This window comes from Plasmodium coatneyi, chromosome 2 (assembly GCF_001680005.1).
Source record: "Plasmodium coatneyi strain Hackeri chromosome 2, complete sequence".
In the NCBI taxonomy this organism is placed as follows: domain Eukaryota; phylum Apicomplexa; class Aconoidasida; order Haemosporida; family Plasmodiidae; genus Plasmodium; species Plasmodium coatneyi.
In genome coordinates this window covers 391,194-417,627 of record NC_033557.1, presented here as the reverse complement: position 1 = coordinate 417,627, position 26,434 = coordinate 391,194, and the positions used below count along the sequence as shown (strand labels likewise).

General features: G+C 44.8%; 5 protein-coding genes across 5 annotated transcripts; 3 read left to right on the top strand and 2 right to left on the bottom strand.

Moving 5' to 3' along the window:
- Positions 1-19: 19 nt before the first annotated feature.
- Positions 20-6,782, bottom strand: PCOAH_00002970 (Uncharacterized protein; the record flags this gene model as incomplete). The annotated part of the gene is made up of 8 exons (XM_020057112.1): positions 20-81; positions 182-238; positions 379-436; positions 547-1,034; positions 1,197-2,289; positions 2,684-2,934; positions 3,027-3,282; positions 3,525-6,782. 8 exons carry the CDS (start codon positions 6,780-6,782, stop codon positions 20-22), a joined length of 5,523 nt encoding a protein of 1,840 aa, XP_019912623.1.
- Positions 6,783-7,569: 787 nt separating this feature from the next.
- PCOAH_00002960 (Uncharacterized protein) lies at positions 7,570-13,294 on the bottom strand (the record flags this gene model as incomplete). The annotated part of the gene is made up of 7 exons (XM_020057111.1): positions 7,570-7,932; positions 8,027-8,255; positions 8,366-8,455; positions 8,735-8,847; positions 8,982-9,075; positions 9,206-11,098; positions 11,220-13,294. 7 exons carry the CDS (start codon positions 13,292-13,294, stop codon positions 7,570-7,572), a joined length of 4,857 nt encoding a protein of 1,618 aa, XP_019912644.1.
- Positions 13,295-14,970: 1,676 nt separating this feature from the next.
- PCOAH_00002950 (Zinc-carboxypeptidase) lies at positions 14,971-19,338 on the top strand (the record flags this gene model as incomplete). Its single annotated transcript, XM_020057110.1, has 1 exon — positions 14,971-19,338. The coding sequence occupies one exon, from the start codon at positions 14,971-14,973 to the stop codon at positions 19,336-19,338; it is 4,368 nt and encodes a 1,455-aa protein (XP_019912715.1).
- Positions 19,339-20,631: 1,293 nt separating this feature from the next.
- On the top strand, positions 20,632-22,785 carry PCOAH_00002940 (Uncharacterized protein; the record flags this gene model as incomplete). The annotated part of the gene is made up of 1 exon (XM_020057109.1): positions 20,632-22,785. The coding sequence occupies one exon, from the start codon at positions 20,632-20,634 to the stop codon at positions 22,783-22,785; it is 2,154 nt and encodes a 717-aa protein (XP_019912735.1).
- Positions 22,786-24,527: 1,742 nt separating this feature from the next.
- Positions 24,528-26,003, top strand: PCOAH_00002930 (Uncharacterized protein; the record flags this gene model as incomplete). The annotated part of the gene is made up of 2 exons (XM_020057108.1): positions 24,528-25,440; positions 25,579-26,003. 2 exons carry the CDS (start codon positions 24,528-24,530, stop codon positions 26,001-26,003), a joined length of 1,338 nt encoding a protein of 445 aa, XP_019912669.1.
- Positions 26,004-26,434: the final 431 nt, after the last annotated feature.

Here is a 26,434-nt window from a genome sequence, read left to right as displayed (position 1 = left end):
CAAGGACGCTCCATACTGTCTACTCCACATGAAACATATCATCGAGGTCCTTCATGGAATAATCCCTACCATCCCTACATTCTGCAAACAATTGGAAAACACAAAGGGGGAAAAAAGAAAAAACATTTTACATCACACGGATTATGCACTGATCGGATAGTGCATCCTCGACTGATCATACCTTTTAAGAGCCTCAGTTTAATTACGCGCAATTTCTTGGCACATTCATTCTTCCGTTCTGAAAAAAAAATGAAAGGAAATAAAATTGCTCTTTTCTACTACTACCTTGTTGTGGGGTTTTTACAATTTTTAGCGCCAATGGGTGGCCGACTTCTGCGTGTCACGTTTGTGTGTGACTCACTGCCAACTCTGTGATACCATTCGGGAGGGACTTCAACTTCTCGTGAATTATTCTGTTAACCATAAGGTTTAACATCTGCGTAGAGGGAAATGGACAAATTGGGACATCTCTCCACTGTGATTCGCGTGGTGGAACTGAACATGTGAACAATGAACATGGATGGATGGCAATATAGACGTCCTTACATCCAGGCGGTTTGGAAGATTATCCCGCTTTACTTCCTGCACGTTTTTAGTCTGGTTCCGCCAAGTCTTATTTCTAAATTCGTCCAAATGGTTATAGATGAGTCGCAATGTATCTGTAAGCTGATTCGGGGTGGTGGTAAATGCACATATGTCTTTTCTACTGCGCGTAGGGGGATGCATATGGGCAGTTGTAAAGTTTATATCCTTTAAGACGGCATCCACACGGCAAACCTTTTGCGGAACTGAGGAGTCCACCTGAATGGAGAAAACCTTCTTCTGCCACTTCCTACCCCCACGTACGACAGTAACCAGGTTGGGTGATCTCGTTTGGCTTGCCTCCCTAAAACGGACGGCATATTTCTGGTGATAAAAGTGGTTCCGCACAATTGTTTTGTCTGCTATGGGTTTGAATTTTTTTCTGTGTCGGTTTCGTTCTAAACATATTTTTAGGAGCGCATTTAGGTAAATTTGCGCGTAGTTAAAGTGGTCTGCGAAGGGGGGTAAATGGTTAGTTTCGTGAATAACATGCTTATTAGTGTAGATGGTTGTTCCGTCGTTAGGGGAACGTGTAAAGGGGGAGTGGCGGGACAGGTCAGTTTTTTCCCCCCATAAGTTCACACATATATATTGTTATATGTGCATGTCCTTACACCTCCTGCACAAAAGGTAGTACTTCTTCCTCATTGAGGGCAAGTGGAATGTGTCGTTAAGGAGGATAAAGACATGCTCAGCCTTTACCCCACAGGGGTTGTTACTACTCCGTTGATTTTTCGCCTGCATTAGGGATGCACAGTAGGCGTAGGCAATACGTCTGGCCGTTCTCCAGTACTTAACTTGGTTAGCCCAAGTCGGTTTTTTTGCCATGTTTGTTCCTTTTTCTTCTTTATGGATGGCCCCCCTGATCAGCATATTGTGTCCTCCCTTGATTGTCGTCCTTTTTACAATAGGGTAATAGACACCCCGATCATGTTTCTCCCTCCCATAGACGGTGTACCTCCTGTTCAGTAGCAGATGAAGTTCCCTTTGATCAACTTTCGATGAATTTAAGGAGGTCACTTTCGGTGGATGTCCACGATATAACTGCTTTTCTATAAAATCTAACGATACGTTAAAAGTTTTTATTTTATTCCTACGTAGGTAGGAACGATAATAGGACATCCATTCATCTTTCTGTTCGTACAAGTAGCAAATGAGGGGGAAGATCGACTGGTTGGGCAGCTCAGTTCTCCTGAGGGGATTCCTTTGGGGGACTCTTCGCCGGGTTGGGTAAAGTTGACGGGTGCTCCCTTTTGGGGGAGCTCCACGTGGGGGTTGTTTTTTTGCCCTTCCATTTTTAGCCCCTTTAGAGCCCGCACCCGGGTCCCACCCAGAGTTCCTCCAAATGTGAAGGAGATGTTTCGTCAGATGGACCAAAAAGCGGAAAGACACTTTCCGTTCAGTCTCCCCCCCATGACAAAAAGATATGGAAACGTTGCTCTTCCGCCTTCCAATCCGATAGTAATATTTAATAAGTTGGATAAAAAATATCTTCTCCCTTAAACGTACGTTGGAGTCATCCTTGTGGACCAAATGGTTAAAAAGGAAGAGGAACAACTGCAGCTGCTTCCTCTTCCTGAGGAGTAGATTTATGAAGGTGTCCTTCCCGCTGCAGGGCTTGCCATAAAACAGGAAGGCGCAGTTCATCGGGGAAAATAACAGCGTGGTCAATAGGGGGGAAGGGAGGTAAAAGATGTGCACGAAAAACTACCCACACGATCGTGTAGTATAATCCAGCTAGCCAAAAAAATGTTACACTCAAATGTATGCACTATCGGGCAGTGGATCATCGGAAAAAAAAAAAAAAAAAAAAAAAAAAATTCCACTTGGCTTGTGCAAAATCGCGCGGGAGAAACAAACTAGGCATATCTACAAAGCACCCCTTTGTTGGGTACCCATTTGATGGTGGGAGCAATTCGAATGAAAAAAAGAAAAATACGAAAAAAAAGGCAAACTCGGTACAGGGTGTTGCGTTGCCGCCTTTTGGGGCTGGATGAAATTTTGTTGGCACCCTTTCCGTCACGCGCGGAGCGTTTTAGGGGTTGCCCTCCCTGTGGGTGCTACCGTTTGGGAGGGCCGTGGAGTGAGTCACAGAGCCCACTTTCGATTCAACTTCGACAACGTCGTCAATTTCTTTCCAAACTTCTTTCCCGACGTCGCCCTGAAGTTCGTCCCCCCCCAGCGTGAACAGATTGTTCATGTAGCAGTCGACGTCGTAAGGATGGATGCCCAGCTTGGAAAAGATCCTTCTCTTGTATGTGCGCCGAAAGCTCTTTTCAAAAATGTTAATGATGATGCCCTTGTTGTTAATCCTTCCTATTCTTCCGCACCGGTGGACGTACTCCGTGGGGTCTACAAGAGGGGAAAATCGCATGTAATGGTGTGTATATGTCCACACAAATGCAGTGACGTAGAGAGCTGCCTATATGCAATGCGAGACTCACCTGAAGGCATATCAAAGTTCACGATGGTGGTGAAGCCCATGCAGTTGATCCCCCGGTAGAGCAAGTTTGTCGAGAGGAACATAAAGTTCACGTATTTTTTCAAATTTTTGTAATCCACCAGGTCGTTCTTAAAAAAGTTGGCGTAGTTAATAGCCTTGAATATTTTTTTTCTTTTTTTGTCTTTCTCTGCGAAGATGGTCTGGATATCTACGTCGAATCGGTTCCGGAAGAGGCTCCACAGGTCCATGACGCGTTTCTAAGGTGGACCAAACAGCGAATCGGTTAATCGGTTAAGTGGTGTGTGCAGGCGTAACGCCATATCGACACGGTGGCACATCAACTGTGCAATCCCCCCAACGATATGATGATTCGGTCCAAGCGGACTTCACCCCAGTCAAACGGGGACAGCCCTCTGCACAGCACAAGCACACACACATACACACACATATACATATATATATAAACGCATATGTATGCACGCGTTTTGTTCGCCCTTACCTTGGTATTGCAAAACACCAGGACGTTCTTCCGCAGGGGGTTCGAAAAGAGTACATTTAAAAAGTTTATTGTGGCGCTGTTGCTCCATTCTCGGTTCCTCTTATCGTAGGTGTAATTTAGGTGAATCAGGTTCTCGGGAATCTTTCCGAACTCCTTTAGGTTGAACAATCCGTTTAACATACTTTCCTCCAGTTTGCGGTCAATGGGGGGTCGGTCCCCCGGTGGGAGGCTTTTTCGACGTGAGTACCCTCCACTGGATGCTTCTCCCTCCACATGTACTGTTTCTTCCACAGGTACTGTTTCTTCCATAGGTACTGCTTCCCCCATTGGGGCTACTTCCTGCACAATTGCTCCCTTTCCCACCGATTCGTTCCCCCCATGGAGGTGGCGTAAAAAGTTCGTCGTAATGATATGCCGTGTGAAGGTCAAGTAGGAATACACCGCTGGAGTTGCGCTGCAGCAAATGACGTTGGTGAGGGAAGTCCACGGGGGGAGAGGACCCTTCCCAGGCTGACCCTTCTTCGTAGTACTATATATGCTTCTTAATATTTTTGAAAAAAATTCATTTTCCACGTGAGGTTTTTTGTCTGTCTTTGTCTCTTCACTACCCTTCCCCCGAAAGGAATTAAAAAAAAAATCGTATTCATCAAATACGATGGTTGAAATATTTTCCAGGTTAATGATTTGCCTTTCATTGATTAGCCTTTCTAACCTGCCTGGTGTTCCTACGTAGATGTTCACGTGCTCGATGAGGTCTTCTTCTACTGTGGGCAAGGGTTCCTGGGATGGGTCCACCGATGCCTCCCCCTCTGGTGCGATTTCCCCCGTCAAGTGCACCTTGGGCCGTTTCAACCCCTTCAACTGGTACTTGATGTTGTTCCCCCCTATTAGTAAATGCACGTTAAAATTTTTTTTTTTTTTAAAGTTCACATTTAAGCGCTCCAGTAAGGTCTTCCTTTGCGGGTCCACGTTGGGCAAGTGGGACCACATGAGGGAGTCATTAAACTCGAAGAACTTCGACTTGGAAGACTTGAAAAACGATTCGATTAAATCTTTACACAGGTGATATATCTGCACGGCTAGTTCTTTATTGTATGTAACAATTAGGACGTCATTTTTGGGGTGCTTATCTGACGGGGGGGTTTTTTTTCCCACCATGTGGTCATTACAGTTGGGTTGTTTCACTTCCCCGGAGGGGTTCATCCTGATTAGGGTGTTCATCATTGCCGCTACGTTACGCTTATTTTGGGTGATAAAATGCTGCTCCTCTTGCTTCACGTTGGAGCAGAAAAAGGAAGTCACGTCGGCGTTAATTTCCTTCCTCACGTAGAAGGTTTCCCCGTCTTGGGGGGTGCTCTCATAAGAAGAGGTTGATTCGGTGCACGAAGCGGATGTGCCATTCGAAGTTACATCAGAATTCGCACCAACATATGCGGGCTGCCCCCCTTTTGTCGCTTCCTCCAAACACGGGGTCACGCCAAAGCACACATTCATAATGTGCTGGAACAGAGGAAGGACGTATATGAACGTCTTTCCAGTCCCCGTGGGGCAATGAAGGAAGAAGGTCCGAATGAGTTTCCCACTCCGTTCGTTGTATTTGTTCACGTAGATTATGCGCTCAACAGGGGGGTAGGCCCCTCCCAAGCTGGCTGCTTCCCCCATCTTTCCGTTCCCACCAGAGCAATTCCTCCAATCGCTATAGCCATTATTCATGAAAAGAATAAGTAGCGGGATGAACTTGGCTTGGTATTCCGTCGGTTTTTCAATACCGTTGTATTTTAAGTAGACGTTCAGGAAGTTGTCACAGATGCCTAGGTCTGCAAAGGTGCGGTACTCTTCCGTCGTGCAATTCGTCTCTTCCTTTGTTGTTTCCTTCGTTGCTTCCTCCGTCGTGCCCCCCTCTGTGTTGCGCTTCTTCCCCCCTCCGTTTGCATTCAAATCGATGATGCTGCTAAACTTGGCCAGTCGTTTACGCACCTCATCGCTCAGAGAGCAACTGTCGTAATCGATGTGAATTCTCCTTCTAAAGGGGTCTACACTTTTTCCTATTTTAATAACAGCCCTTTTTTGATTTAAGTTTTCTCCTTCGACTTCATCGTTGTGGATTCTTTCGTTTGTTTCTCCGTCCTTATCAGTGTCTTCTTCCTGGGGGTGGTTTCTTCCCTTCCTTTGGCTCAACTTTGTCATGTTCGTTTCTTCCAATGCTGTCTTCCTTCCCTTACTGTGTGTGTTCCCTTTTTGGGTTCTTGCTTCTCGATATGGTGATGAATGCAGTTGCACCTTCTGTTGCGCGTTTCTCTCCTTTTTGGTCCTCTCACCTGAATGTTTAATTTGTTCCCCCCCTGCGTCATCGCTAATGTCGTCCACATATTTGCAGACGCCCCTATTCATCTGAGGAGAATCTTCACTGGCAAGACTCCCTCTCGGTTTTCTCCCTTCTTTCCTCTTTCCGCTTCTGCCAACCGATAATACCTTGCGTAGTATTTCGTTGCCCTGCAGTCCGCTTTTCAAGTTTTCATTTTGCCTGCACAGTTCATATTTTCTCGTCTTTTTATTTAGCCTTTCAATAGACTCGTTCAGGTCATTCTGAAACATGTCCAGGATTTTCTGCTCCTTCTGAGAAAGGGTTCGTCTTCCTCGGTTGGTTCTCCTTCCACCGCGGTTTCGCTTTTCCCTGGTGGCCCCCTCATTTGGCGAATCTCCCCCCCTGCCATTAGGCAGATCTGTTTTCCTGTCGACCTCCTCACCACCATCCGTATGGTTGATCCTTCTGTCCTGCTTCTTCTCCTTTTTTAGAATTCCCTGGTAATTTTTTTTTCTCCTGAACTTACCTTTCAACTGTTTTTCCTTCTCCGCTTTGACTTCCTCCTTTGTATATTTTTTTTTTCTCCTGTTTGAAATGCTGGACGTATTATAGGTGTGCTTGCGTCTGTCGTGCTTCCTCACGGAGTCCTTGCTAATAGGGGTAGATTCCCGCTTAGGTTTAGTATCTTCCCTGTGGTCACTAGAGCTTCCATTTCTGCGTTTGTCTCGTCTTGTCCCTTTTCGACTCTCCTTCTCGTGGTGCCCACCTCTTGCACGGATTACATAAGTCCCCTTTTTTCTGTACAATTGTTGAATTTGACTTTTTGCTATTTGAAAGGGGTGGGTTCTTATGAACGTGGGGGCACATCTGCCCCTGGCACGGGTTCCACCAAGGGGACTGGTTATCACAAAGGGGTTCAAAATGAAAGCAATTAACAGAAGGTGGGAGAGCATTTAACAGTTCGGACATTCCCCACTAGCAGGTGGGGGGTACACACTTGGGGGATGCTTCGGTAGTTCCTACTCTCCCCGCGAGTTAGCCTTCCTGTGCTTATCCGATCTACCAGCATAGCGATGTAGGAAGTGTAACACCTGATTGTTGCCCCCCGTTAGTGGAGTAACCGTAGGGGGGAAAGTGCACCTGCGTTGGTAGAGCGCGTTGGAACATCGAAGCAGCGAAGCGGACGCACAAGTCAATCTTACGATGAACGAAAAAAAAGGACTTCTACGTGGAGAGAAAAAAAAATAGAGTTTATTCCCACTACAGGGGAAAGTATCTTAACAAAAAAAAAAAAAAAAAAAAAAAAAAAAAATCCTTTTGAAGCCACTTCACATGTTATATTTACCCCATGTGCAGGCGAAACGTCCTGATTGTTGTTGCCAACGTGAATGCACAAAATGGATAGTGGAGTAGCTTTAAAGCACAAAAAGAAAACAACGGAAGGGAAGAAAAATAACGAAATGATCCGTTGCGCTGCATTGGCCTCATTAACAGCTTCAGAGCAGCTTACAGCGGGATGCACATAAGCTGCAACGCGTATCCATATGGCTGAATAGTCAGCTTTGCAGTTCGGTTCGCATCACGTTGGAGTCATTTTTGAAAATGGTAGGAGAGTTGCTATGGTTCGGGGAAGGAAGAAAAATGAAACGACCCATAACAATAGTGTTCGTAATGGTGAGGGTGACAAATAATATCGTAACAGGGGGGGACTACTTACCCTGCCTACACCAGGCCGACGCTTCACACCAAAGATTGGGACAGCCCTGCGTGGTCCTCCCCTAAGAAGTGACTGGACACGAGGAGGCAGTGCTGGTTCAAGCGACATTTATACCTGCACTTCATTTGCAAAAACTCAAAATAAGTTAGCAAAAAAATAACCATCCTGTGATCGACATGAAATGCTAAAGAAAGGACATCCCTCAGATTCTGCTCTTGCAGGAAACAAGAAAGGAATAGTAACGGCTGCTCTAAGGACACGTCGTTAAGGATACTTCCATGGAATAGGGCTCTTAAATTTTCGTCTTCGGTTCCAGTTCCATTGTTTCCGTACGTTTGGTTAATCCTCTCTTTAACGATGCGCAGGTTTTGTATTGCTCGGTTTATCTGTAAAAGTCGCATAGCAGTGTTCATAAAAAAAATGGAAATAAAAACATTTCATGTGATGAATTCGCCCAACGTAAGGACTACACGAACATACGTCCACGTCGCAACAGACATTCCTATCCGTTTGGAAGCTTTTCTGTACCTTTGGAATGTCAATGAGGAAAAAGTTGCAAATAATGTTTAGGGCGAGCCTCTTAATCTGTTCGTCCACTCCTTCGCGCAGACACTTTAGGCAAAAGTAAGTAACAAAGGGGTGAATCTGTTCGAAGCAGCTTTCCTCCTTCGACACATTCACGAGGAGTAGCATTGCATTCAGGAGGAACCTGTGTGGGTGTGTGTAGGGGTGGTAGTCACATCAGCATGGTTATGCACATGTGTACATACACACACGCTTCACACATGTAGGAATTTTCCCCCCAGGGGATGGTCTCACCTGTGCTCGAAGCTCTGCTTGGGCATCTCCTTTCCCATTTCGAACTTCTCCATTTTGCGGAAAAGCTCCGGTATGATGTCGCCAAGGATGCTAAAAAAAAAGGGGGAACAAAAAAAAAAAAAAAAAAAAATATATATATATATATATATATGACATAAAAATCGCCTGAACAGGTCAGGCAAAAAGGGAAAAAATGGAAAAAAGTGCAGATATTGCCGTTTCTTCCCATGCGGGAATAAGGACGCGTGTGTGGACGCTTCCCCATCGACGGGAGGGCAGACGGGACGTCCATTCAGGCAACCAATATGTGTCCACCCACGTTAGGCATGTGCAGGAGTGCACCTCCTCCTTTTTTCCTTTTCGACTTACAGATTTGGGGAGAATTTCTCATCGATGGTTGCCACGTAATTAATTATGTTCAACAGGACTATGTCGTTCATGTAGTCGTTTTTTCTGAAGTTGATTTTTACGTAGCCCCAGAGCTGGAAAAGGGGAAAAAGAATGACGTGAAAGGGAAATAAGAAAACGTGCAATGATGATTGCAATGCGATTTCTTCACTCGCCCTTATCGTACTGTGGTGCAAAAGAGCATTTTTTTTTTTCTGTGGTGAATTACTTGGTATATCTTCGGGTAGAGCTCATACAATCGCGTTGAAAAGATGAAGAGGCATCGTAGAACGCAGAGGTGGGCACTGAATCGCACGTAGACGCTGCAAATGGGTGTGTATCGGAAGAGACATACATATGAATGCGTGGGTGTACCACGTCACTCGATGGAACCGCAACTGTGTCATGGACCACGTTGCGGGCTGCCCTGCCTTCTGGTTTCCCTCAACTTACTCCTCATGGCAGAGAAACTTCTTTGCAAAGTGGAAAATATGCTCTGCCGTGTGTCTGATATCGGGGTAATGAACCTCCTGGTGGTACTTCCTCACCCTGATGTAGTTATTGTCTTTAAGGTCCTTTGTAGAAACTCCGTCAGGATTCCTTGGTGGACTGGTGTTCCTCCCCCCTTCTTCCTCATACAAGTCGTAGAAATCATCGTCTACAAGGATGTTGACAAGCCTCTCACACGGAATGTTCTCCCTTGCTTTTTTTACAATACTTTTCATGTATTCTTCTATTTTGTTAATGCAGTCCGTCTTGGCATCGTCACTTGTTACTGTGTCTGGGTGGATCACATTGAAGAGGTCTGCGTGAAATTTGAATAAAAGTGAGTTGCGTAAAAATAGTTTCTTCTTCTTTTTCTGCTCAGCGTGTCTGTGGAGTATGCTGCGGGGGGTTCCTTTGCCAGGTGGGGCGTGAACCGCTGCAGTTGTGTGGCCGTGTCGGTTAACGTTTTGGTCAACACTTTGGTCAACGCTGTCTTCACTGCTCCGAACTGCCCCCTTCAGGTGAGTAAAATTCACGCGCGTTTCTCCGTGAAGGAGGCGATTCTTCACCTGCTCCACGTAGTTCCCCTTCACACACAATTTCACCCTCTTCCGACTGATATGCTCATAAAACAAGTAGAGGACATGATTAAAAAGAGACAGCATGATTACCGTCATTTCGTCCTTCCTCTGTCGATCCAGACGAAGGAACTGCATTCTCCTGGCGTACTTTATCATGTGCACGCAAATATCCTTGAACAGATAAATGTGGTAAAAATGGTTCACCACCAGGAACTGCGTCAGCGTGGAAAATTTTCTCAAACTGTGTAATGAATCCATGTTTATTATTTTTTTGTATATGTAGGCTGATATAGCTTCGCTGTTCTGGTTTAGGATGTCTTCCATGCGGTTCCCCTGGGGGGGCACGCACACAACACCCCTCCTCCCTGCGTGTGAGGAGATGCAACTGTCATTGGGTGACCAGACTTCGGTATGCACTCCCCCATGGCGACACTGGTGGACATTCCGTATCGTATACTCGGCCAGCTCCCTCACATATGAACAGCTGTTACTCACGTTTAACAAGAAAAAAACAAAATTTTTACAGAAATATTTTTCAACCAAATCTTGATACCCACACAGGGATGACACACAGAAGCATTTGTTCATGCATATTAGCAAGAGGGAGAGGTAGTACTGGCGTAGGTCCACCTCATCAGCCCCATCCATATGGTGCGCCTTTTTCACCCTCTTGGATGTTAGGAAGGAGAATACCCTCTCCATGATCATCCTAAAGTTAGGAGTTTCTCGAGACAATTTCATTTGAAGGGCTAAATAAAAGTAGCCCTTTTGAAGGTTGGTATATTCTTGCATGACGTCTTTCACCAGGTCGTTCTGTAGGACCTGTTCACAAACGGGTTGGTTGTGCGGCATAACTGGGGTTGTCTCTGTTTGATTTTCCCCTTCGAACTGAACTCCAGCATGTGTGCAGAGCATCACTATGAGGGCGTCCATATAAAAGTTGATAAAGTGGAGGCACTTGCATTTTCGCTTAAGGGGGGGTTCCTCCTCTTCCCTGTATGCATCACCCGTGGGGGTTAAATCTCTTGCCGTGTCTGCTTGAGATGTGTTACATGTCCCCTCCTCTGAGTTCCTTCCCTTCCCCCAATCGATAGCGTTGGTGAAGTGATGGATGTCCTTCCACCACTTGTTCGTTAAAACGAGTTCTTCACTTTTTGTCCCCCTTCCGGTGCCTTCCGTGCAGTTGTCCCACGTGGTAAACATGATTTCGTTCAGGTGGTTCTCCAGTTCGCTTTCGCTCGAGAGGAGGAAGAAGAGGATGCTCACCTCTCCAATGAGTCTGCGATGGGATGATCAAGTAAAGAAGGGGTGATGTAGTAAAGATGTGGCTAATTGGTGAAGAGACGCACAGGTCGACAAGAAACCCATCTCGCGTCATCGTTCGCCGGAGTAGGACTCACCCCACGTCCTGCAACTTCAAACCGTCCTTGATGTTTCGAAAACGGGAAAATCTGATTTGAGTCCAGTTAGACTTATCACCTGGGAAATAGCTTCCCCCATGATCTACCTGTTCATACAGGTTTAGGGAATATAACGAATTGTCCTCGCTGAGGATGGAGGAGGAATCGCACTGTGGGGGGTAGGTCCCCCTATTCACACAACCCACATTGGACGTTTCGTAGAGGGAGAGGAAATACTTTACAGAGAAGTGTTCCCTCACAACTGGCACTTCATCTGTGTGGCTATTAAAAAAATGGAAGTACAGATAGCCCCTCAGAAACCGAAGAAGGTACACTTCGTTTTGCCTTCTCAACATAAACACGTTGTAGAGGTGCCTAAAGTAGTAGGTACCCATATTTTCATTTAACCGTTCCAGGGTGCAATTTTCCTCGGGGTCGAGGTGGATAAGGGGGTGCTCATCCGACCGCAGCGACTTTATGAGGTTTGTGAAGATGGCGTGGAGGTCATCCTGCAGGGTGGGTAGATGGGGCTCCCCCTGTTCGTTTACACCTGGAACATTACCTGAATCGCTGCTGTCACCTCCCCTCTGCTGCACTCCACCCAACGGATGAACGCTTAACTTGTGAACATCCAAAAGGTTAGCGAAGTGTCTACTGCCCAGGAGGAGCTCCAACCGAGCAGCAAAGGAGTCTCCTCCCTCGGAAAGAAGTTCAGAGAGAAGGACAAAGTAGCCCGTCATAACCAAGTTCTTGTGCAGCATGTACCAATACTTTATTATAATTTTGCAGAGGTGGGAAACCTCTGTGACAATCTCGTCCTCATAGTTTGTGAGCACGTAGTAGCAGATGAAGTAGACATTCGCGATGATCGTTTTGTCTTCGGTTGATTGGTCTATGGGTGTGTTGCACCGTGGGGTGTGGATCGCTTCGCCTACCAGTTCGTCTACCTGTTGGCCCAATTGCGTCTTTCTCTGCTTACTCAAGGTAAAATGGTTCTGTCCAACAAACGAGGCAGAAGATGGCCTTTTGGGTGGGCCTCCCAAACCTTGCATAGAGGAGAGATATTCCTGTTCACCTGGCCATGTGGGCGAACGGCCCCATTTGGGGTCCCCTCCCAAGTTCGTTTCCCCCAATTTTACCTGACCGTTCAGGCAAAAAAGCAATATTCTGTCCACACACATGGCAAACATTTTTACGATCAATTTTTGAATGTCCTTCGCATGGCAAGTTCGATAAAGGAGGAAGAGATTTAAGCTGATGGCTCCAAAACAAATTTTCAATGTGAGGACATTCTTTTTTATCTTCTTCAGGATGATAAATAGTAACTTTATATTTTTGAATTTAATTTTTTTTTTTTTTTGGATTATGTTTTGCAAAACAGTTTGGATGACCTTCATGAGACAGAAGAATGCATCGAGGTCTTTTTTTTTTTCTTCCGATTTGTGGTGTCCATATGGATGGTGTGTAGAATTGCTAACCGATTGTTGCGCTTTGGCTATGTCAGCTTCATCCAGGTGTTGGAACATATCATCGGGGTAAACACGCAGGAAGAGATTCTTGGCGTATTTCAGCACTGCTATTTGGAAGGACTCACTGCAGCTGTCCGTTTCTTTCAGACCGATTGTAAGCAACATGGAAAGGTTATTCAGGTTGGTGAAGAAGGTTTGTCTATCCGCTTTGCCAATTTTTTCAAAGCAAAAAGAGAGCGACTTTACATAGTATACAATGGTTAAGCGGCACCTCTCACTGCTACACATGTCATACCCTTTTAAGTAGTCACTGAGGGGGGGGTTGTTCCCCCAGGTAGCTTCATTCAGAAGAGGATCCTCAACATGTGCAACATCTTTCTTTCTTCTTAAAAGGTAAACAGCTACCCTCACCTTGTTACATAGGATGGACGCTATACTGGCGAATACATTTTCTGCCACGTCGAAAAGGTTTACGTAGCAAGTTATTTTGTTTTTCCTAATTAGCTTGTGTATTTTTTTTACTATTGTGAGGTCCATCTGTATACTGCGGCTCTTGGTGAGAGATATGAGGCAGTTCACTGCGTCGTAATCGTGTCGAGACTCCATTGTGTGGTCGCCCCCGTGGGTGGATCTACACTGTTGAGTGGGCGGTGCAGCTGCACACTTGCAACGGGGATGGCAACATGGTTAGCAACATCGACAGGGACATTGACAGTGACAACGGTGAAGTTGTGCTAATTTTTTTTTTTTTTTTTTTTCCTAACACGCCAGCATACGCGCAAGGCGTCCCTCATTTGTATAAACGAGTTGCCCCTTTGAGAGGCGCGTAGAGTTCCCCCCTGGCCCCGCGTTTTTCGTTTTCGGGAAGGCGGAAAAGTGGCGCAGTAAACACCCCAATGGTGCAGTTTCGCAGAAGGTGGAACGCTATTCCTGCAAAGCGGGGTGTGCACCTCCTGCGGCAACCTTCATGCGTGGAAGTTCGAAGAAACGGAGAAATAACCATCTTTAGGAACGCACCAGCGAAGCAGTGCAATGAGGCTATTGAGCAAAGATCAGCACCACACCTTTGTGTTAAACACGTACCCCTTTATCGTACCCTTCCCTCATTGGCTGAGCTGATCGGTAGCCCAAAATGGACTATTTTGGAGGTCACAACTTTTCTGCAACGATAAGGATGATATGGAGTGAGCTGTTGTTAGGGGAACCGATGGGGTACTTTTTTTTTTTTTTTTTGTGAAGAGGGAACTATAGGCACGTGTTGGCCGTACTGTGCAGGTCAACGTCGTGGGGACTACTTGATGAAAGGTGCAACCATTGGGTTGGTAGACTCCCATGAAGGTAGGGAACATTTTCACTTCCTGTCACGCTGGCAGGTGTGCGTTCATTTAGTGGGGGTTTACATTTTGGTAATTTTTTTTCCGGTGGGGAACTCTTTCCTCCGTGGTTCACACGTTTTGCGGGTACCTTTGGTGGGTCACTTGGGCGCCACAAAAGGAAGGCGCCATTTTTCTGCACAGAAAAAAAGAACAGTTCCATGTCTAGGTGTGCATTTGTTCCAGTCTTGATTTCCCCCCACCCGGTGAAATGAAAAAAAGAACGCAACACAGCATGTGTATATTTGTCCTGAATTTTTTTTTTTTCCCATGTGACCTGGCCACTTCCCGCCTTTTATTTTTCACGTGGAGGAAAATAACCTCACTAAAAATTTTGCCTTTAAGGAGGAAGATAAGGGAAGAAAGGTCCTGTGTTTTTTCTTCCTTTTTAAGGGTTACCTATTTCTGCTAAATCACGTATTATGCGTGACCGTTAACCTTTTCGTGCGTAGCTTTTTTTTTTTTTTTTTTTTTTTGCAAAGTGCTGCAGTGGGGGTATGTGAATGGTCCCCTCGGCACATAAATGAGGGGCGTCGTGTCACTACGAAGTGGTATAGGAATAAACGCGGACCTCGTGTAATTATATTTTTTTTTTTTCCTTTGTGAAGATAGAGCAAAAAATTAAAGATCATTTCGCATTTGTAATGTTGCCATTTTTGCATTCTTTCGAAAAGTAAAAAAAAAAACGTCTTCGTGGGCCTGAGGAATGCCCAAGAAATTTTGCTTCCCCAAGCTTTGTCATTTTGCCGCATTCTATCTTTTTTTATCAATTTGCCCTTTTTTGCAATTTTTTTTTTTTCATTCCCATTTTCTTCTTATCCATTTTTTTTCACACAAAAGGGGAGTGTTTTTAGCAAGTTTTATTGTGTGGAAGTGCTCCTTTTTTTTTCCCCCCCTTCTAATCGTATAATGCTTATTGAAGATGAAGACAATAGTAGTCATCTTCACCATTTTGATTGTCATAGCCCTGGCGCTGTTTATTTACTTCGTTATTTAGGGGTCGATGGGGAATGTGGACGGAGGAGGGGAGTATGGTCTGAGGGGTGTGTTGAGGAGGCTGACAAAGGAAAGAGAAGTGAGGAGGGGGAACTCCCAATTTGCAAAGACAATGAGGTGGTAAAGGATCCGTCGGAAGGGATAGAGGCAAAGTTCAAGTCGGGACTTCCTCACGGGGAGGGTAGAAACCATGTGGATATACGCGGTAGAGGAAGGGGCAACACCCTGGAGGCGAACCAGCTGGACCTGATATTTCACGAATCGGTGAAGGCCATTTATGAAGGCACCAATGTGCACGTGGAAATTCCAACAATAGCGCGCTGTGCAAAAATGTGTGATACGACGTGCCATTTGGTAGAGAAGAACCAAGCGAGGGAAACGCACTCTAACGATGTATACATGGGCAGGATTGATATGAAGGAGATCACGAACCAGGTGAACTGTCCACACAGAATTGAAAACTTGAAAAACTTTTTGAGGGAGCGCCTTGAAAATGTGAACCAAAGGAATAGTGATCTCTTTATGCAAACTATGAGCAGCATCGGTGAGATCCTGAATTATAACTTTTCGAGCATATGTCGGAATGGGCGTGAGTTGGACCCTGTTTCGTTCGCCTGGCATGACTCGTTTGTGGGGCATGCCAGTCTGCTTAACACGGGGGGGATTACCGGACCAGGGGGCACCCCAAATGTCATACAAAGGAATAGACAAAAGGGAGAAAAGACCCAACTGAAGGAACTCCCATCGTTAGCATCGTCATGCCCCCCCAATATTTATGATAAGCTGAAAAATATCAGATGCGTAGAGCAACCAGGGCTTACATACAAGTATGTGTACCCGCCAAAGTATAACCCAGACCTCACAAGGGAAGTGAAAGTATCCAAAGGAAGCATCCTGTTTAATGCAAAATTTGAAAGCGCAAACTTGCAGTACGTGTTGAAGGAAAAGAACAAAGAAGTCTATTCTATATTTTTAAATAACGACATAAGATCGAACGAGAAGAAGAACCAATGGTTCTACTTCAGCGCAAGTTATGTCCCCGAACATTACTACCAGAGTGACTACTTTGAGGAAAAAAAAAAAAAAAAAAACGAACAAAAATGTACAGATAGTATTGTTAATGAAATAAATAGAGATGCCCATCTGGAAAACAGCGACGGTTTGAAAGTTTCTTTCGATTTTTCCGATTTGTTTGTAGTTAGTAATGTGAAGAAACTGGAGAAGCCTTTTTCGGTTAAATTTAAAATAGAGAATATGTCTAGGCCTTATTTTTTGTACAAAGAGGGACACTCTCCTTTGGTTTTCTCCGAGGGTAGATGTATGAAGGAAAATGTGCACTGGGAGAGAGCAGCCTACAATGTTACCTACACGAGAAACGACAACCCGAAACATTTTAATATAAAAACGAATACCTTTGAAAGGCTATCTTATTGCACCTACATACTAGAATTTTCCTACGATTTTCTCTACCCCTACGATACGGTTTATTTCGCTAGCTCCCTTCCGTACTCCTATTCCTACCTTTTGCACTACCTGGGGTTGCTAAAAAGTCACGTGCAGACTTTGCAGGGGGAGAAAAGAATTAACTACGTGCAGGGTACCTTATGCACGACGGCTTGTGGGTTCGCCTGCCCGGTTATAGCCATCACGAATTACGACAAGGTGGGGGAAGCAACGGAGGAATCGTCTCCTAATGGGGACAGTTATGACGGAGGTGCAGAGAACACTGTGGGGAACGACGTAGGGTCATCTGACATTGAAGGGTCGTCGCATCGGAGCAGCGTTCCCGGGGAAGCAGACCAAGCAAAGCAGCTCCATTCTGTTGGAAGTATTGGTATGCCCCCAGGGGAAAATCCCAACCTGGTAGATGCCACGAATGAGGCCCCGTGCCAGTGCTGCGGGGGATACACATATATTAACGACGCAAAGTGCATGTACGATTTGTGCCATCCCAGGGAAAGGAGTCCCCGAAAATGTTGCAACGAATTTATGCGCCAGTTTGAGCAGCTGCTAGAGAGGCATTCCATGCATTCGTTAAATCACGATGGAGGAAAGCGCCCGTACAGGTCAGCGGTGTCACCTTGTTTAAGTGGGTCTACCAATGTGTTGACTCCCTCACCTGCGGGGGAAGCAACCATCCAGTCGCCACGGGAGGAGAAGAAAATAATTTTTCTAACCGCACGAGTGCACCCTGGGGAAACGAACGCCAGCTACGTCATGCATGGATTTCTCTCCTTTATCACGTCGGACAATGCATACGCTGATGCGCTTCGCAATAATTTTATTTTTATTATTATACCGATGCTGAATGTGGATGGGGTGATTCTTGGACATAATAGACTCTGCTCGAATGGGTTCGATCTAAACAGACAGTGGAATAGACCAATCTATTATCTGCAACAAACGGTGCACACGGCAAAGTCTCTCATAAGAAGAATTCACAGGAATGGAAGAATTGTCTTCTTCTGTGATTTCCATGGGCACTCAAGAAAGTATAATTGTTTTTTATTTGGCAATTCAGATAGTAAGGCTCATCTAAGGGGTAGAAAACTGGCTGAAATTTTCCCTCACCTTTTGGGACCATCACTTCCCTGGTTTTCCCTGGAGGATACAAAGTTCAAAGGGGAAAATCTAAACAGGGGCGTAGCAAGGCATGTATGTGGAAGCGAGTTCGGTATCGATTGCAGTTACACGTTTGAAGTGTCCCTCATAGGGGTCAAAATGGAGGGCAGCTCTAATGGGTTGCTCCCCGAGGGGGGAAGTACCAACGGGGGAGGTGAACCGACTAAATCGATTAAACCGATTAAACCGATTAAACCGATTAAACAGATTGATGTGAGTGCAGCTGATGAAGGAGAAGAACGTCCCACCTCTAACCATGCACAGAAGTACGACTTTTTTTTTTATGACGAGAATATCTTGATGCTCACAGGAATCAGCTTTGGAATAAGTCTTTTCAAATTTTTCAATTTTGTGTCCCACCATAAGGCGTCCATATCGGAGGGGGAACAAGTCTTCCAGGGGGAGGACCAGAAGAAGAAACAGAAAATGGCTAACGAAAATGGGAACTCAGATATGCCCCCTTCACGTTTTAAACCCAACGGTAGGGTGTATCTTGGTGGCCAGTTACCATGCCACAGGAGTGGTCTGAAAATGTCCGGAGGGAAGAAGAAAGGAGAGATTGCAAAGGAGGCAAGTTTGAAAGAGGTCGTACCATTGGGCAATGACCCGGTGGAACCCACTGCATATGTGAAGAACCACCCTGATGGGGGAGACACCTTAGAAGGTGATAGTCTGAGTTGTAAGACTTATGAGGTGAAGGGGAATGGAAACTGTAACAAACGTTGTGGAGAGATCGAAGGGCACCTCCGAAAGGACGTTGCGAAAAGTGATGCGAGCACGGGGAAGGACCATCGATCGGTTAAAGAGAAGGCTCTATCCAACCGAAAGAAAGAGGGAAAGGCGAAAGCAAAAAATGACGTAAAAGAAAGTCATGTGCAGGAGGGAACCAAGGGGAAGCCGCACAACAGGGCATCCGTTAGGAAGGTACCAACCTGCTCGATGAAGAAAAAGCGGTGGGTAAAACTGCTCCCAAGGAAGAACCCTTTTTTTTGTTCCCTAAATGGGAAAATATCTGCCCGTTCGAATGGTAGGCGAAGATTATTGGTAAGGGTGTGTCGCATCCCCGGGAATGGGGACAGTGCATCGAAGAAGGAACGGCGTGGCAAATTATCCAGTGATGCGAATTACAGAAGTAGACGTAGAATAAGGCACCCCTGCTTAGAGGAGGACGTGAAAGCAGACATATGTGAAGAATTACAACCCTGTGGGGAGAAGATCCACAGTTACGATCCCCAACTTGGAGGAAAAAAAACATCTTCAGGACATCCCCATGGGAAGCTTCCCCGTGAGAGGAAGAGGCCACTTCGTATTACCAGGAGAAAGCTCGTCATGATTAAGAAGGTGAACTCCGTGAAGGGGAGAAAAGTAAATGGTCAGCAAGCGAAGCAAACAAAAAAGGAGGAAAAAAAAAGCGCCGGTTTGTGTTTGAACCATGGAGGATTAAGACGGGAGTATTTGATTTGCTTAAAAAGGAAAAAATTGAAAAGGGGGTTGAGATTAATTAAGTTGCTCAGGCGGAAAGTGAAGCCATCGGGGGTGTCACGTTCATCAGACGGCGTAGTGGGAGAAGCGAAGAGAAAAAAAAAGAAGAAAAGAAAAAGTGATCCAGGAAAAGGCGTATCTATGAACCCCGTTGTGAATGAGAAGAGGGAGGGGTAAAAAAAAAAATTTACTCGTGTGTATTAGTTTGTATGTCCAATGGGGGGGAATCACGCCAGTATGCATCCCTCCACCATTTGAACGCATTTTTGAATTTCCTATTTTTTTTTTTTGGTCACTCCGATATATTTGTTTTATGTATCCACCTGCATACATTTATTTTTTGCCCAAGGGAATGTTGTCTCCCTTTTTTTTTGTGGAAAAAACATTTTTCAGTCCATCGCTTGACTTTACGAATAATGTGTGCATGTTTTGTGTGCACATTTTTTGCGCACTTTTTGAGGTTTACCGAGGGAGGCGCACAAAACACGCACACATTCACCCAGTTGAAGTTTAAGCAACGTTGAGTATGTCCCGTTATGAGTTACTAGGGGTAAGTACCCCGTGTAACTCCCTTTTTTCGCGTTTTTAATTTTTTTTTTTTTTTTCCTCGCCATGCATGCAACTTTTTTTGCCGCTATTTGTATAGGAAAAACAAAAACGACAACTTTGGAACTGTTGTAAAACTGCTTTTTTTGGAAAGGTTGGATGGGGGAATAACACCCCATAATGGTGGTGGTGGCTACACGTAGGACGGGAAACACCTTCTAGGATTTCTATTTAATATGAGCGTTATCAGCCTTGTGTAGATGCGCAGTAGTCCAAGTGGCGTAGTGGAGGCTGCCGAAGCATAACATTTAACGCGGCTAAGCTGAACGGGTTTACGAGCAGCTTTAACTGCGTTAACCCTTGCTCATGTGCGGAGCGGCTAGCCATTTTTGCAATAAATTGGAGAAAGTTACATTGCACCCAACAGCCAACCCCCCAATAGATATAAAATAGTACGTGAAAATATTCTTTCGATTTTTTTTTATTTTTTTATTTTTTTGACCATCTGATGAGGGGGAAGTAGCTCTTCCGGGGCTCGCCTAACACTTATCACACGTTGCCAGTTTGTTGATATTGCTCATTTTGGAGCTGCTTTGTTATTTTTCCTTCTGACATACGAGTAATTTTTGCGAGAAGCATGTGACAATTTGGCAGCGTGCAAATAAGTTCCCAGGGGACATCCCTCCTTAGGCAAGTGAATGGCCTAGAGCAAGTTGAAGGACGTGCACACGCAGAAGGGGGATTCACGCTTCTTGCAACGAGGACACATAATCAGGATGTAAAGGACCTCTTTGCTTGAATCCCCTTTTACGTGTCCTCCCCTACGGATGACCATTCTTAGCGCGAAAGCAGTTTGGAAGAGGGGACACATAAGCTTATACTGACTTGGGGGAACCCAATAGGAATACGTGTAGTTGTATACCCATGTATATCCAATACCGGCTATTCAGCGAGCACTCCCTGTGGAGGCTGCTCGAAATAAACAAAAGCGAGAACTACATTTTGGCGAGTGAGCTGAAGCACATCATTTGCAAGCAAAGCAACATCAACTACAACAACAAGATTGACATTTATTTTTCCGTGTACAAGGAGGATGAGGGGGGGAGTGCAGTTCGCGGCGCTGACCACGAAGTGGCCTTCCTGAATGCGGAGGACAAAATATACAATGGGACGAAGATTCTGATCCATCGGCACATCAAGAAGAAGTCCAATGTGAGTGATATTACTCATGAGGCAAAAAAAGAAATAAATGTTGACATAAGGGAAGAACAAAAAATAAACATCCCAAGTGAGTTCCTATGTAAATTATGTAGCTACATTTTAGTCGACTCACACATCCTTGTGTGTAGTAACAACTGTGGGTACTCCGTCTGCAAGACGTGTATCTTATTCTACATTTTGAACCAGTTGGTTGTCCAAGATGAGAAGAAGTCCTGTGCAGTTATTGACCTGTCGAGAGTTAGGGATCATTCTATACAGTGCCCCCTCTGCAACGGATCGTTAAAGTATTGCATTTGGAACAAAAAACTTGAACTGACTTTAAAAAAAATTGTAGACGAACGGAGTGACATCGACTCGTTTAAGCTGAACGTTGAAGAGAGGAATAGCCGTTTCCTACGCATCGTGGAAAAAATGAAAATTGAAAATTTCCCCCCATCGGGTAGTGGCGCCAAAGAGAACATATTCGAGAGCGATGTGTTCAAGGCGATTGAGGAGAAATATATTCTCTCCAGCGGGAACAGAAAAACAGATGAACCATCCAGGGAAGAGGAAGTGAAAATCACGCACCACTTCCTCTACCTGATGAGTAACAACAGACAGAACTGCACAAAGGAATTCAACATGATTTTCCTCGAGTTTGAAAATCCCATTTTCGACACGGTGCAGAAGATGAGCTTGAAAGCTGTGTATGATCAGCAGGTGGGAAAAACCACCGAAAGGGAAGCGACATCATCGGTGAACGGTGTTGCGAATCGGATGGATGAGGAAGGAAACGGAAGCATCACGCAAAACGCGCCTAACCAGCCACTTCACACCGATGCAAAGGAGGAAAAGAAGCCAATCGTGGAGAACGCCGAGGATGACGTCGATGAGGATCTGTACAGTCAGAGTAGAGCCTATATCATGCCCATCTCATTCGTAGGGGGGGAAACGTCCTACTCGTTAATTGGTGTCTTCTATGTGAAGGATCTATTCAAGCGGGTGTCAGCCGGAAGTATCGGTGTGGATCAGGCGAAGCAGGAATCCATTTTGAAAACCTTTCTACAGAAGTGGTTCTCCGATGAGGTGAAGACTAATCAGAACCCATCCGACGTAGTGAACCCTTTGGAACGCCTCAAATCAGGAGATGTGTACACCCTAGAGTGGGTTCACAAGTATGAGAAGACGTGCTTCTTCCCGGCGAGGAAACAACCCATATATAACCTCATCAATAGCAGACGGCAAAGAAGTAGGAAAAAAAACAACATTGAAATAGTGCTGGATCTGAGGAAATTCTTAGACGTCGTTTTGAGTGTAAACAACTACATAAAGTATGGCAGTCGCCCAAATAATTATGAGGTTAAGAAGGGGGTGGGTCCTCAGGGTGTCCTACCCTCCAATGTGGATGATGAAGAAGGGAAAAGGAAAATGCTACCCACCAGGGTAGATAATAAGCTAGCAGATGCGGCTTCGTGGCTACACAACATTGGCAGTGCTGACGTTAAGGGGAATCAGAATGATATGGCGAAGGACAGGTTGGCAGTTTTGACCACCGCAGGGGAGGCATCATCTGCGTCAGGTGGATTAACGAAGCAGTGTGCGTTTCAGGAGATCTTCGAAGTTTTGTATGACACGAAAGTTCCCCCCGTGACAATTGGGAACACCTTCCACGTTAGCAACCCCTATGCTGACTATTGTGCCCTTTTGCCTTTCTTAACCAAGGAGGATTTCCTCTTCCTGCGAAAGCTGCAAAGGATTTACAAGGAGAAGTACCTGCGGCAGCTGTACAGGCATGTGCGTAGAAACGACCTGAGCATGAACATATTTTTTAACGCCGTCAACTCGGTCTTCTTTTCGAGCCCCAGGTGGCAACCATAATGGTGGTTGCAGTGGGGGTTACGTCTTCACCATGACCGATGCGGGGAGAAGGAACCCAAAGGGCTAATATCCACTTGAGCAGGTTGACCATTAGTTAAATTCATATTTGTGTGCGCCATTTTGCAGCCTTTTTTCGTCGCCTATTCGAGCGGCTGCATGTTTGTCGTGGCCGCGTCTCTGTCTTAGTCGCACCAGCGAGGCACACCCTATCTGGAGTTTTTTTTTTTTTTTGTGTTTTTTTCACGGATGTAGGAATGGTACACCAATTGAATTAATACCTTAATGGAACTATCTTCCTTTTTTTTTTAAATTAATTTTTTTTTTTTTCCCTTTTTCACAATGACAAAAATGACACATATAACAGTGTGTGCTCCCTTGCCCTTGGTTTGTGCACTCCCCTAAGTTGCCTGTCCTTCCAATAGTGTATGTGACAAAGGCGAGAGGGTTTATTTTCCAAGTAGCACAATGAGATTACACCTAAGTGCCACATGTAAGGACGAAATGTTCAAATGAGTCAACTACCTTCTCCCACTAGAAGAGGAAGCCCCCTTCTTTTTTTTATTCGCGTAAAAGAAATGTATCCCTTAGTAGGGGTGTAGGGGGTATTCTCCTATGTCCTGCCTGTAGAAGCAGCAAAAGGGAACTAGAGTATCGCGGTAGTATCACCCGGATAGCCAGAGAGGTTGGTGAATTATTACACGTAAATGTGCTTCTGTGGGGAACACCCCTTTGGTACTAATTGTACGGCCTTATATTCCCACGCAAAAGAATTGTGCGCAACAAAGGGGAAATGAACATTTTCGAAACAGAGCAAATGTGTACTTAAGGCGTAGAAGGTATGATGTTTTTTTTTTTTTTTTTTTTTATTGCATAATTAGCCAGCCTTATTTTCCTTTGCTTATTCTGATAACCTTGGCCCTCCCTTAATTCATCTATATCCCTCGCTCCCTTTTTTTTTATGTATGTATATATTTTTTTTTTCACTCAGTGGGCTATTTTTTTTCGAATATAGCGTATAAGCACCCTTGTGTGTCATTCCGCTTGGTAACATCTGCGTTGTGTTGAAACTGCTTCCGCTTCTACTTTTTTTTTTTTTTTTTTTTTTAATTTCCGCTTCAGAACGAGATACAGTTGGTGACCACATCTGTGATGAAGTTTTTTATATTATTATACATTCGATTGTTTGCCGTATGTTTTGAAAGGATTGGCTGGTGAATCTGCGCGCATTGGGATACAATTTTTTGTGCGTTCTTATTTATGTACGCAAGGGAGATCGCATTTAAATTTGTGGTGTTTTGTTTTTCTCGTGAGATATTGGAATAACTAGGTTGCATCGCTTGCGGGTTGCTTGTAGGTGTTACGCTCTGAGCGAGCCTTCTTTTTTTATAGGACTCCTTCGAGTACGCTGTTTCTTTGAAGGTATTTACGTACACTGCGTTACATACACTGTATTGTGTTTTTTTTCTGTTCGCTTTAACTGAACAGTTTCTCTGTTGAGCTAAAATTGGTAAGCCACGCACGCGTGCTAGTGTGCAGTCGCTTTTCCCCGCTTTTCTTGCAGTCCATTTTGAAGCACATTTTGAGTCCATTTCACCGCCTTTCTTACAGACCAATTTTGAAGCACCTGTCGTGTACAGACCGCAGAAGGGCTGCACCGCGGATTGCCTAGTAGCATTCAGACGCAGGAACCCGCCATAAGGGCAAACCAAAGAACTGTTAATAACATAACAAGACCATCCCAAATGGAGAAGCATAAGTTGCAACCGGGGGAGGAGGCCAAAATACGGGCCATCTTCTTCTTCATCGGGCTTTTGCTTAGCCTGCCATCCCACGTGATAGTAAATGTGTCTTTTCTGATAAATCGCATCTACAATGAGGAAATTTTTGTCATCGTAATGGGGATCGTATCTGGCTGCATGATCATCTCTTCAGTGTTTCAGTTAACCTTTGAAAGGACCTCCTTCAAAGCCATCATGGTGTTTAATTCGCTAAATACAGCCAGTATGCTAGTCCTCTTAGTAGGCATATGTGTTTGCAAGTGTTCCAAGTATTATGTCTACGTAATATGTGGCGTCATTGGCTTGTTTATTGGTTACCTTTATTCAGCCTGCACAAAGTATTCTCTCCTTATGGCTATAAAAGTGAATGGCTACATGATTACGGGAATTAGTTTCAGCTCTCTTTTCTTTTTTGGAATAAATTTATTAATGTCCTATTTTACCATAGAAGAGGGAAATGTGAACTCGTACTACAATGCCATTTCCTTATCCATTGGTACCATTGTGCTGATCGAGTTTTTTATTATTCTCTTTATTATGTATGTACAAGTCAGCTCTCCTTTCTTTACTGAACAGCGCCAGAAAATTGAGCTCGAAATTTGCCAAAGTGCTAATAAGGACAAAGATTTGAGCTCCATTGAACAGGGGAAGGCGAACAAACAGAAGTCTATTTTTTCTACATATGCTTCAAAATCCAAGGACGGAAGTGTGCACTCGTCTTTCTTCACCTCATGTAGGGACAAAATTGTCAATTTCAAGAATATGTTTAACTGCACCAACATTACTAATGGAGCTCGTCTCATTAAGTACTACTACGTCTGCCTCATCCCTATATCCTTCTCCATTTTCGTCTCCTCCATTGTGTATCCCCATATGAGTAAGCATACCTGAACAGCAGTGTTTGCGCGTACATTATATGCGTGCCTTTATGGAGGTTCGTAAACACCCCTCATATAATACCCATTAATCCACAAATACACCATCCTTCCACCTTACGCACCACTTCCCCTTTCAGTCCCCAACAAGCTCCAAAAAGGCGTCTACGTGAACTACCTATTCATGTTCCTGTACCAACTGAGCGACATGCTCTTCAGCCTCCTCGTCACGGTCTACCTGACCGCTTTTAATTTCCTAAAACAGAAGTACATTGTGATGCTGTGCCTAAGTAGACTTATCCTCCTCGGCCTCGCATTCAAAATAAAGAACCTACCAGATGGAGACTACATGCGCTCAAACGGGTTCGTGTCGCTCATCATATTTCTATTAGGTTCTACCAACGGGTCATTTATAAATATTAGTTACGCCAGAATAGGGGATTGTTTCGAAGAATCCAGCACGAAGGAAAAGAAGATTGCCGTCTCTTCCTCCTTTTGCGCACTCTCTCTATTGATGAGTTTTGCTTTAGCGCCTTGGTTCTGCAAGGCGATCATTGATTTGTGAGGCGTTTTTTTTTTTTTTTTTCTCCATTTGCGACGCGTGTCCCCCTGCAGGGGAAACGCATGCTGCTATTCTTTTTCATCGCGTTCATCGCATTTATTGCTTTTAATTGTCATGTGCGTTTATTTTTTTGCTTCCCTTTCTTTCGCTGCCTTTTTTTTTCCCATGCGGAGAACGCAAGGGTCAGGACGCGAACTTCTGCACATGAACAAGGGCCCCTCACATTATCGTGGCTCGTCCTGTGAACAGCACCAGTTGCATTTTATAAGCAAACGGGAAGAACCTTCTACCAACACTACTACCAAGTAGGTTTTCGTCTAGGGTGGGTGACCCAGTCGACGAAAGGGGATAAAATTAAAAAAAAAAAAGAAATTGCGCAACGGGGAAGTCTAGATGGGAATAAATCTTCACCGCATCCTCCTTGGCGGAGTTCA